Source organism: Hyperolius riggenbachi, chromosome 12 (assembly GCF_040937935.1).
Source record: "Hyperolius riggenbachi isolate aHypRig1 chromosome 12, aHypRig1.pri, whole genome shotgun sequence".
In the NCBI taxonomy this organism is placed as follows: domain Eukaryota; kingdom Metazoa; phylum Chordata; class Amphibia; order Anura; family Hyperoliidae; genus Hyperolius; species Hyperolius riggenbachi.
The window spans coordinates 232184925-232197816 of NC_090657.1; the positions used below are offsets into that span (position 1 = coordinate 232184925).

At 46.0% G+C, this 12892-nt stretch overlaps 1 protein-coding gene across 5 annotated transcripts in view; it reads right to left on the reverse strand.

Moving 5' to 3' along the window:
* SLC39A11 (solute carrier family 39 member 11) overlaps positions 1–12892 on the reverse strand; it is a 665003-nt gene that overhangs the window by 298212 nt on the left and 353899 nt on the right. For all 5 annotated transcript variants that reach the window (XM_068264569.1, XM_068264567.1, XM_068264568.1 and 2 more), the window contains exon 6: positions 11424–11588. In XM_068264569.1, the coding sequence (XP_068120670.1) occupies positions 11424–11588 (165 nt within the window). The remainder of the gene's footprint in view (positions 1–11423; positions 11589–12892) is intronic.

A 12892-nucleotide genomic window follows, 5' to 3' on the forward strand; every position in this document is an offset into this window, starting at 1 on the left:
TGTTACTGATTACCCCCAATCACTCTGTACATAGCAATCCCTGCCAATGGCAGCTACAGTGTCAGAGGTGCAAGAAGGGGATGGGGAGCAGCTTGTTACTGATTACCCCCAAGCACTCTATACATAGCAATCCCTGCCAATGGCAACTACAGTGTCAGAGGTGCAAGAAGGGGATGGGGAGCAGCTTGTTACTGATTACCCCCAATCACTCTATACATAGCAATCCCTGCCAATGGCAGCTACAGTGTCAGAGGTGCAAGAAGGGGATGGGGAGCAGCTTGTTACTGATTACCCCCAAGCACTCTATACATAGCAATCCATGCCAATGGCAACTACAGTGTCAGAGGTGCAAGAAGGGGATGGGGAGCAGCTTGTTACTGATTACCCCCAATCACTCTATACATAGCAATCCCTGCCAATGGCAGCTACAGTGTCAGAGGTGCAAGAAGGGGATGGGGAGCAGCTTGTTACTGATTACCCCCAAGCACTCTATACATAGCAATCCCTGCCAATGGCAACTACAGTGTCAGAGGTGCAAGAAGGGGATGGGGAGCAGCTTGTTACTGATTACCCCCAAGCACTCTATACATAGCAATCCCTGCCAATGGCAACTACAGTGTCAGAGGTGCAAGAAGGGGATGGGGAGCAGCTTGTTACTGATTACCCCCAATCACTCTATACATAGCAATCCCTGCCAATGGCAGCTACAGTGTCAGAGGTGCAAGAAGGGGAGGGGGAACAGCTTGTTACTGATTACCCCCAAGCACTCTATACATAGCAATCCCTGCCAATGGCAACTACAGTGTCAGAGGTGCAAGAAGGGGATGGGGAGCAGCTTGTTACTGATTACCCCCAATCACTCTATACATAGCAATCCCTGCCAATGGCAGCTACAGTGTCAGAGGTGCAAGAAGGGGATGGGGAGCAGCTTGTTACTGATTACCCCCAAGCACTCTATACATAGCAATCCCTGCCAATGGCAACTACAGTGTCAGAGGTGCAAGAAGGGGATGGGGAGCAGCTTGTTACTGATTACCCCCAAGCACTCTATACATAGCAATCCCTGCCAATGGCAACTACAGTGTCAGAGGTGCAAGAAGGGGATGGGGAGCAGCTTGTTACTGATTACCCCCAAGCACTCTATACATAGCAATCCCTGCCAATGGCAACTACAGTGTCAGAGGTGCAAGAAGGGGATGGGGAACAGCCTGTTACTGATTACCCCCAAGCACTCTATACATAGCAATCCCTGCCAATGGCAACTACAGTGTCCGAGGTGCAAGAAGGGGATGGGGAACAGCCTGTTACTGATTACCCCCAAGCACTCTATACATAGCAATCCCTGCCAATGGCAACTACAGTGTCAGAGGTGCAAGAAGGGGATGGGGAGCAGCTTGTTACTGATTACCCCCAAGCACTGTATACATAGCAATCCCTGCCAATGGCAACTACAGTGTCAGAGGTGCAAGAAGGGGATGGGGAACAGCTTGTTACTGATTACCCCCAAGCACTCTATACATAGCAATCCCTGCCAATGGCAACTACAGTGTCAGAGGTGCAAGAAGGGTATGGGGAGCAGCTTGTTACTGATTACCCCCAAGCACTCTATACATAGCAATCTCTGCCAATGGCAACTACAGTGTCAGAGGAGCAAGAAGGGGAGGGGGAACAGCTTGTTACTGATTACCCCCAAGCACTCTATACATAGCAATCCCTGCCAATGGCAACTACAGTGTCCGAGGTGCAAGAAGGGGATGGGGAGCAGCTTGTTACTGATTACCCCCAAGCACTCTATACATAGCAATCCCTGCCAATGGCAACTACAGTGTCAGAGGTGCAAGAAGGGGATGGGGAGCAGCTTGTTACTGATTACCCCCAAGCACTGTATACATAACAATCCCTGCCAATGGCAACTACAGTGTCAGAGGTACAAGAAGGGGATGGGGAACAGAGTGTTAATGAAAACTACTATTCAAAGTATCAATAGAAGTGATTATTATGAGCACAGGACCAATAGAGAGCTAATACTGTAGTTGAGGGAGGGCCCCCCGGGGCCCCTCTGGCCCAAGAGCTCTGATGCGGTCGCTACCTCTGCACCCCCTATTGCTTTTTTATGGCTCATTTTACTCTGGGAGAAATGTACTTCTTATTTGTATGCGTTTTAAATTTTAAGATTTTCGCGACAGTTCCTCTTTAAATCTATTTCACAATGCTCTGCTATGGATAAGGAAAAAAACGTGTACCAACTGATTAAGGGCCCTTTTCCAATTACTACCTTACCTAGGGCCCCAATACATCTTAATCAATGTTTGGGTTTGTGTGTCCTATCGCGCTCTTCCCAGGATCCACCATCTTTATAGGTTGGACCTCAGGCCCACTATCTGGTTCCGCTGGTTCTAGTGTCCGGCAGAGAGATGATAAGTGACGCGCACTGCATAGTATCAGAGTGAGGGAATTACTGATGCCTTACATCACTGACATATCTCTATACATCTCTATCCATCTACACATATAGGCAGCCAGAGGCTTCACGTCAGTCTGGTGTGAGATTTGTAAGAATAAGAGACAGAGCCCTACAGCAACCTTCAAGCGAGATCTAAAAAAGCAGATAGGAAGTCTAAATAACCAGAGGACGCCCATCTTCAAAGCCCATCTAATCATAAAATGTTTAAATGTTTCTCCGAAGAATACTGGATGGTGCGTGCATGTGTCATTAGGGCTACTCAAGGAGGGCTCCGATTACTTACCCACTGTTGAGAAGAGCAGTAGAAACGCAGAACTGACTGGCAGGCTGCGGGGATGGGGAGCAGGCCACATACTGCAGCATGACGAAAAATGGTCTGAGACAGGCAAGGCAGTGTAATACGCACAGCACTAGCCCTGGCCTCTGATTTTATGTTTTCTGCTAGGATAAGCTTTAAACAAACTGACAAACATGAAGAACCTTCAAGCTACACAGAAGGAAAAAAAATGGATTTATAAACCTGGTTTCAAGCCATTGTCAGAGTTTTATTTCAATATAATTGTATAATATTCAGCTTTTTATAGTAAATAATTACACTGATCAATGGGTAACGAGTCCACTACACTCATTGCCTAGAAAGAGGGTCATTATCTTATTTCCTCGGTATTGGACCTGCCCATTGCTGACAGACATAGCAGGCAGGTAAATAGAGCAAGGGGGGTCCCCACACTTAATAGGTCTCTTCCAGTTTGTTACCACTGAGTAAATCTGGGTATGGTAGTTGCTAAGGGTCAAAAGGGATGGCCCCGGTGTTTTTTTTTTTTTTTTTTTTTTTTTTTTAACAAGTAACTGAAAAAGGTATTTTCTCAAAGCAGAATAGGCCACAGCATACTCAGCACCCTACAAAGCTTCTGCGATAACCAAACTGATAAGCTCAGACAGACTCAATAGATCATGATTAGGGATGTCAATAAGATGCAAATAATTCAGAATTGATGCAGAATTATGCAAATTTTGTTTCCACGTTTGTGCAGCTTGCAAATGGACCAATCAAATTTCACTTTGTTGGGTTTCGATTGGTCTGTTTTCAAGCTGTATACAGAACTTGCGTAGCCCGGCAACAACTCAGAATCACCTGACCATCCCTAATCGCGATCAGCGCACTGGAGTTCAAATCTTTTCTTAAAAAAACAACAACCTGCTAGCGTTTGATTGGACGTGACCGCAACCGCCAGGTGTCTTCCGGCAGGTGGCCGCTGCGACTGCATTTTGTGCAGCGAAGAGTTAAGGTGGTCTGCAGGGAGCGCGCGCCAGGCTGCGGCTGCTACGCATGATGTATTAGGCAACATGTCATTATTCACAGGAGCTGCAATAATTAGTGTGTCAGGGCTCTCACTTATCTTATAATTAAGAGACTGCATTACATATTTAATCCCTCAACTCCCCGAGGTGTTCTGCGCTGCTCGCGAATAAGGGGGAGCGAGGATAGGAAACCAGCGCGGAGACAGCGGCGCATGGAAGCGGGGGAAGCTGGAGATCTCCATGTATTCAGGGATAAAGAAGACGCACACAGCTGGAGGCAAAAGTGCCACTAACTAATCTTCGGTCTTTATGGCAAACTGCTGATCACTGATTGGCAGGAAGCCACGATGTGCTTAGCAGTGTTCAAGTTCTTTAAAATAAGAGTATTCACTCATGAAAAAGATTGAAAACAGCTTATCCAGCAGATTCTCTGCACTATCAAATCAACTGTAACCAAGGATTTAACTCCATCCCGACCAGTAGCTGATCCCCCCTTTCCTATGATAAATCTTTACATTTTCTCACGTAGATCACCAGGGGGGGTCTGTATGGCTGATATTGTGGTGAAGTCCCTCCCACAGTGTGATGTCATGACCATGGTCTTGACAGTTTCCAGTCTGTGGGCCTTGTTGCATTGTGAGAAATGATGGCTGTTTATAACTGCCAAGCAAGCAGTATCTCCCTCTGTGCATAGAACTCTCAGTAACGAACATTCTGAACAGATCACCTGGAAGAACTAAAGATGTCCTACCTAGAACACAGTGTACCTGCCGGCCACAGAGGAATCTTTAATCACACGGGGAGTCCAATGCAGTCAGAGGCCCATCACACCTCACCATGAAGTCCATACAACAGCAACAATCCACAAGGACTCGACCCTCCAGAAGTGTAATACAGCGAAATATTTATTTTTATATAGCGGTGATACAGCACACTGAACAGCACAACGTTTCGGGCAGAGGCCCTTTCTCAAGTCATCTGGTCACACCTTACAATTATATAAAAAACTTAAATTACACACCACACCCAAATCAATTGGGGGGGCGGGCACATGCTTAAAGTTACATTAACCCTTCCAGAGTCAGAGGGCGGCAAAAAATTCACAAGAAGCATCTAAGACTAAAATCTTCGTTAACGCCATAGGGTGACTGAGTCCCCAGTTTTTCCATCCACCACGCCTCACGTCTTAGTAGGGTGGCCCTGCGATCCTGGCCCTCATGGAACTGCACAACCTCCAAAACCAACCATCTCAGCTGACTCACCCTATGTCCAGCTTCCTTAAAATGTCTTGCTAAGGGGGATCCTGATTTCTTTCCCCCTTCCCCCTTTTTTTGGTTTTATTGGGGTTCTGTATATTGCTCCTATGTTCGTTAAGTCGAGACTTCACGTCTCTCTTAGTCTGCCCTACATAGGCCAGCCCACAGGGACATTTGATATAATATATCACCCCTTAAAGGGGAACTGAAGAGAGAGGTATATGGAGGCTATCATGTTTATTTCCTTTTAATCAATACCAGTTACCTGGCGGCCCTGCTGGTCTATTTCTCTGCAGTAGTATCTGATTAAAACCAGAAACAAGCATGCAGCTAGTCTTGTCAGATCAGACTTATAAGTCTGAACCACTGAAACACCTGATCTGCTGAATGCTTGTTCAGGGGCTATGGTTAATAGTATTAGAGGCAGAGGATCAGCAGGGCTGCCAGGCAACTGGTATTGTCTAAAAGGAAATAAACATGACAGCCTCCATATACCTCTCTCTTCAGTTCCCCTTTAAGTGTTGCATGTCGCATAAACCCTTAACGAAGATTTTAGTCTTAGATGCTTCTTGTGAATTTTTTGCCGCCCTCTGACTCTGGAAGGGTTAATGTAACTTTAAGCATGTGCCCGCCCCCCCAATTGAGGTTTATGCTTGCTGTCCTCTCCCAAGGGACCATACCATTTCTGAATTTCTGAACCTCCCTTATGTTGCCCTTACATGGTACAATTTTTGCATTTTTTTTTCATGATTATTACGTTAGATTGAATATAAAGAGATTTTTATTGAAAAACCGGGATATTCAATTCTTTTTTTCTTGATCAAAAAAAAAAAAAAGGATTATTTTAAACTTTCATTTGATTCGATCGTTTTAGTCAAATAAACGGGAAAATTGAATGTTTTTATTGTAGCGTGTATGTGCACCATTAGGGGGAGGTTTGTTGTATATATGCGAGTTTACAGGTGCTCCGTTCACTCTAAAATTATGCAGGAGAACAGAGGCGCCAAAAGGATAAAAGGAAGCTAAATGAGCTTAAAAAAACAAATTCTTGGTAAATAGAGGAGGTAGTGGTGGACTTACCTCCTCCAAGTAGACACACAACGACTGTAGTAAAGACAGTCAATATATTTTATTTATTAATTCCAAATATGCAACGCGTTTCACAGGTTTGATCCCGCTTCATCAGGCAATAACAACAGAGCACAGGACCCAGAGGTGCCTGGCTCTTCTACTGACCACATATGCTATTCCTCCGTTGTTATTGCCTGATGAAGCGGGATCAAACCTGCGAAACGCGTTGCATATTTGGAGTTCATAAAATATATTGACTGTCTTTACTACAGTCGTTGTGTGTCTACTTGGAGGAGGTAAGTCCACCACTACCTCCTCTATTTACCAAGAATTTGGTTTTTAAGCTCATTTAGCTTCCTTTTATCCTTTTGGCGCCTCTGTTCTCCTGCATAATATTGAGTCCACCCTGGGTGGAGGGTTGAACCCCCTTTTTTCTCATCTACAGAGAGCGACTTCTTATTCCTGAGTGGGGTCAGGAAAATCTCCCCACCTGCCTTTACAGTGGTTGCCTAATTGTAACCCTGGTTTGTGAGTATTAATATTTACTCTATCTAGTGACCATTTACCAGTACATATTACACTATTGGGGCTCTTGGTGTTCCTTGTTTTTAGTTCACTCTAAAAGGTGGATTCAGTCACAGAAATAAGACTATACAGCGCTTTCAGTATGGCCAGGAGGAAATCCAAAATCAGATCCTGCAACTGTAGTCTGGAAAGCAATGTAGGGTTGTCCTATATGTCATAGACTACAACCTGCCTGACTGCTAAGTAAGTCCATTTCTCCTCTCCTCTCTCTAGTTCCTTGAGCAGAAGGAGGAGCCTGAGATGGATTTGCCAATCCCTCATCCAGGCACACCCCCAAAAGGGTGACATCATCACAGACACTCCCAGTGAGATGATGCAAAGGAGTTTTGGAAACGGGCACAAAGATCAAGTGACCCACATTTTGGAGTCTGCAGGAAGATAATTGGACATTCCTTTTGCTAGTTGGACCCATTTAAAGGATCACTCTACCCTCGGAAGTTAAAAGGACCACTCCGGCGAAAAAAGTAAACCGTTAAAATCTGACAGACCGACATGTTTTTGGACTCATCCATATCCTCATGGGGGATTCTAAGGGATTTCTTTGGTTTCAATCCCCCATGAAGAGATGGACTAGTCAAAACCCTGTTGGTTCTGTCAGATTTTAACTGCTTACTTTTTTCGCTGCAGTGGTCCTTTGACTTCCTACTGTGGTTGGGGAAGCAGATGTGCATAATCCTTGGTAACAGTCTATACATTTGAAGGTTAAAAAAAATAATACAATCCAGCCGTGAGAGGCGTTCGCGCCGCCGCTGATCTGCCGCCCTGATTACACTAAGTACATTCAGGATACAGAGCAATAATAGGCTTCTGAGGTCACATAAAGCGGCCAGGTACCATTTCTAGGGATTGCTATTTTCAGCCGCTCACGCCAATAAAAGGCAGAGAGTCTCTTTGCGGTTTAATCTATATGGTAATGCCGCGCTGTGTTACATGGCCGGTTAATAAATAAAAGCGAGAACTCACTCCCAGCCCTACACTGGCCACATTCCAGGCGGCTAGAATGTATACGGCTCTCTTACAGCGAATATACGACTGCTGCGCCGCAAGTGCCAGGCGAATACCAGCCGAGCCAACAAAGAGCACCTGTCCCTTGACGGGCTACCCTGCCTGATAAGAGGCCAGGCTCATACCAGCCGAGCCAACAAAGAGCACCTGTCCCTCGACTGGCTACCCTGCCTGATAAGAGACTAGGCTCATACCAGCCGAGCCAACAAAGAGCACCTGTCCATGGACGGGCTACTCTGCCTGATAAGAGGTCAGGCTCATACCAGCCAAGCCAACAAAGAGCACCTGTCCCTCGACGGGCTACTCTGCCTGATAAGAGACTAGGCTCATACCAGCCGAGCCAACAAAGAGCACCTGTCCCTGGACTGGCTACCCTGCCTGAGAAGAGGCCAGGCTCATACCAGCCGAGCCAACAAAGAGCACCTGTCCCTCGACGGGCTACCCTGCCTGATAAGAGAATGGCCTCTTTTATTAAGGTACCCATAGATCAGGTGACCATGAGACAGGCCTCAGCGGCTCTGCAATCAACTGATCTGAGAGAGATCTCTTGGCTGCCCATCCACTGCAGTTCCATTTCAGCATCGAATCTAACAGAAATCGTCGTAGCAACGCCAACCCCGCCTCCTGCTTAGCTAGCAATGCCAACTCCGCCTCCTGCCTAGCTAGCAATGCCAACGTCGCCTCCTGCCTAGCTAGCAACGCCAACTCCGCTTCCTGCCTAGCTAGCAACGCCAACTCCGCCTCCTGCTTAGCTGGCAACGCCAACTCTGCCTCGCTAGCAATGCCAACTCCGCCTCCTGCCTAGCTAGCAACGCCAACTCCGCCTCCTGCCTAGCTAGCAACGCCAACTCCGCTTTCTGCCTAGCTAGCAACGCCAACTCCGCCTCCTGCCTAGCTAGCAACGCCAACTCCGCTTCCTGCCTAGCTAGCAACGCCAACTCCGCCTCCTGCTTAGCTAGCAATGCCAACTCCGCCTACGGCTTAGCTAGCAACGCCAACTCTGCCTCGCTAGCAATGCCAACTCCGCCTCCTGCCTAGCTAGCAACGCCAACTCCGCCTCCTGCTTTGCTAGCAACGCCAACTCCGTCTCCTGCCTAGCTAGCAACGCCAACTCCGCCGCCTACCTAGCCGCCACTCAAGTGTTAAATGTCCCCCCGCTGCCCGTGCTCTGTAAATGCTCACCTGTCCGCTGGCGTAACTCCCGCCCTCATTCACGGTCACTACTGCAAATGCATGTCCCACGTGTTGCATGTGTGACCGGTGCCACGTGATACAGGCAGCCACGGGAGTGACCGTGGTGGAGGAGTCACGCCAGCGGACAGGTGAGACTGTACAGAGCACGGGCAGCGGGGGGACATTTAACACCTGTGGGAAAGCAGCCAGAGCTCCATCGCGTACATCAGTTCTCGTGACATCACACGCCATTACCGCCACCCGATCGAGCATGTGAGGACGAGAATCTCTTCAGCTTGTCCGATCGATGCTTTTGACTGATTCCGGTCAGAAATTAATGGAAACATGCATCATGTAGAGAGAGATTTTCATCCAATTCGATAAAATTATTAAATTGGATAGTCGACCATGCCGCAAAATCTATAGATGTATGGCCAGCTGTAGTCCTCTTCTATGAGCTTCTCAGGCGAGTAGAGCATTTTTATGTTCATGTCGGCGGCAGAAAGACGAATGCCGCATTCTACAATTTATACTAAATTCAAAATATTACTTCCAAATGACTATAAGCCCAAATCCGAGCTGCCAGAACTTTTATCTTTACCTCAATTCCTAAACCGTTATGAATTTCCAAAGCTAAAATTACACAAAACTCCGCGGCAGCACCGACATTATACTCTGCAAATCAAAATATTCATTTTCTGGTGAGACTCCCCAAATCTCCATACTATTATTATTATTATGTATTTGCATAGTGTGAGATATTGTGCAGTACATTATAGAGTACAAAGTCATGTCCCAAGAGAAGCTCATATTCTAATCCCTACCCACAGTCATAGTCTAATGTCCTACCATATTATTATTATATATTTATATAGCACTGACATCTTCTGCAGCACATTACAGAGTACATAGTCATGTCACTGACTGTTCTCAGAGGAGCTCACACTCTAATCCTACCACAGTCATAGTCTAATGTCCTACCATATTATTATTATATATTTATATAGCGCTGACATCTTCTGCAGCACATTACAGAGTACATAGTCATGTCACTGACTGTCCTCAGAGGAGCTTACCCTCTAAGCCTACCATAGTCATAGCATAATGTCCTACCATATTATTACTATGCATTTCTACTACACTGACATCTTCTGCAGCACTTTACAGAGTCACGTCAATGACTGTTCTCAGAGAAGCTCACAATCTAATCCTACCATAGTCATAGCATAATGTCCTATCATAGTATTATTATGTATTTCTAGTACACTGACATCTTCTGCAGCACTTTACAGAGTCACGTCAATGACTGTCCTCAGAGAAGCTCACAATCTAATCCTACCATAGTCATAGTCTAATGTCCTACCATATTATTATTATGTATTTATATAGCACTGACATCTTCTGCAGCACATTACAGAGCAGAGCTGGGACAAGGTCCTCCAGCACCCAAGGCTGAGACACCAAAGTGCGCCCCTCCATCCCTCCCACCCCGGCCGTCACACACTGATTGCTATTAGACTAAGAGGGCCACAGGGCCCACAACCTCCCCAACACCTTAATATCTAGTTATCTGGCTTGCAGTCACTGTTATGTATCCCCTTATCTTATTTCTTTCTGCTTCAAACACAATTAGGAATGACAGCTGAATGAATTGTGCGCCCCCTCCTACACTGCGCCCTGAGGCTGGAGCCTCTCCAGCCTATGCCTCGGCCCGGCCCTGTTACAGAGTACATAGTCATGTCACTGACTGTCCTCAGAGGAGCTAACAATCTAATCCTACCATAGTCATAGTCTAATGTCCTACCATATTATTATTATGTATTTATATAGCACTGACATCTTCTGCAGAACTTTACAGAGTACAGAGTCATGTCACTGACTGTCCTCAGAGGAGCTCACACTCTAATCCTACCATAGTCATAGTCTAATGTCCTACCATATTATTATTATGTATTTATATAGCACTGACATCTTCTGCAGCACTTTACAGAGTCACCTCACTGACTGTCCTCAGAGGAGCTCACACTCTAATCCTACCATAGTCATAGTCTAATATCCTACCATATTATTATTATGTATTTATATAGCACTGACACCTTCCACAGCACTTTACAGAGTATATAGTCAAGTCACTGACTTTCCCTGATGTTTTTGATTGGTCCCATTGAAAGCTGCATACATTATGCATTTAATTTCCATGCGAGCCAAAATCATTTGCATCTCTGGGACTATCTCTGCTCCCCTCCTAAAAGACTTCATGTCCCGGGCAGACCTGGGGAGAAGGACCTCACAGAGCGGCAATTAAGCGCAGAGACCACCATATTGCGGTCTAAAAACTCCTAATAGGAAAAATAAGAACGAGATGTTATCTCTTACTTCTCCTGACCACAAAAACAACAGTAATTTTAGAAAAGTATATATTCAACACAAAATTGACAACACGTTTCATGGTTACCAGCACGCTTCCTCGGGTGACTACACAGTGCCTTGCAGCAAGGTGAATAGGATATGGGCACCTCTGATCTTGCCACTTATAACACTGGTAGGTAAGAATACAAGGGCCTTACCTGGAATGTTGTGTATGGTGATGGCGAGGATGAGGAGCATGATCCGCCTCCAGCTGCTCCCCTCTTTATTCGGGGTCTCTCGGTGGCTCAGCAGTAACGGCTCTTCGACGGGTGAAGCGAGAGGACCCCTCTTCCTTTGGTACACATCTCCATTTTCAATCTTATCTGTTAGAAAACAAAAATACAGAAGGAATAAGGTAGGAAGTGTGGGGAAGAAATACGTCTTCAATCAATCAATTCATTATTGCGGCCCCTCATTCTCAGCCCACCAGTCATTATATTTAAACAGCAAAGTTCCACGGAGGTCGCAGGTACAGGAAGTGAGGCAAATCTCCTAAATCGGGACATAGACAGCAGCAAAATCCCCAAAAGAGTTGAGGCAATTTAATGCCCCAAACCAGATAATGTAGCCCCCTGCAGCACTTCATAGCCGACTGAACAATCTCCTGGATTACCTGGTGCCCAATAAATCACATTCAAAGTACCGTATATACTAGCATGCAAGCCGACCCGTGTATAAGCCAAGGTACCCACTTTTCCCTTAGAAACCAGGAAAAAGTGACTGACTTGTGTATAAGCCCCCTCCCCAGTATAGCCCCTTCCACTGTAGCCAGATGTGCCCCCAGTACAAGTCAGCCCCCCTCCCAATAGCCAGATGTGCCACAAGGATGATACAGTTGTGTCTCAAGACACCACTAGATGGTATCATAGATATGAGACACAGTGATTGCCACACAGGAAGAATCCCCGATCATTGCACTGCTGACACGTTGCTTACATGCTCCGCTCCACAAGCCAGGTACACAGGTAGTCTTGAGCAGCACACTCTGCACACCATGTTGCAGGGGATGTGTGGGACAGACACAGCAGGGTGCAAGCTGGCAAGAGCAGGATCACTAGTGTACGATCCTTACACTTCTCTGCCAGTAACATAACCTGCTCCACCATCCGCTCTGCTCCACTGGCTCGCATATAAGCCCAGGGGGTAACTTTTCAGCACATTTTCTGTATTAAAAATTAGGCTTATATGTGAGTAAGCGCCATAGAACGTCCTTGTGCGCTGAAGGCAGTGTAATGTCCTACCATATTATTATTATGTATTTATATAGCACTGAAATCTTCTGCAGCACTTTACAGAGTACATAGTCATGTTACTGACTGTCCTCAGAGGAACTCACACTCTAATGCCACCATAGTCAGTCTAATGTCCTACCATATTATTATTATGCATTTATATAGCACTGACATCTCCTGCAGCACATTACAGAGTACATAGTCATGTCACTGACTGTCCTCAGAGGTGCTCACAATGTAATCCTACCATAGTCATAGTCTAATGTCCTACCATATTATTATTATGTATTTATAAAGCACTGACATCTTCTGCAGCACATTACAGAGTGCATAGTCATGTCACTGACTGTCCTCTGAGGAGCTCACACTCTAATCCTACCATAATCATAGTCTAA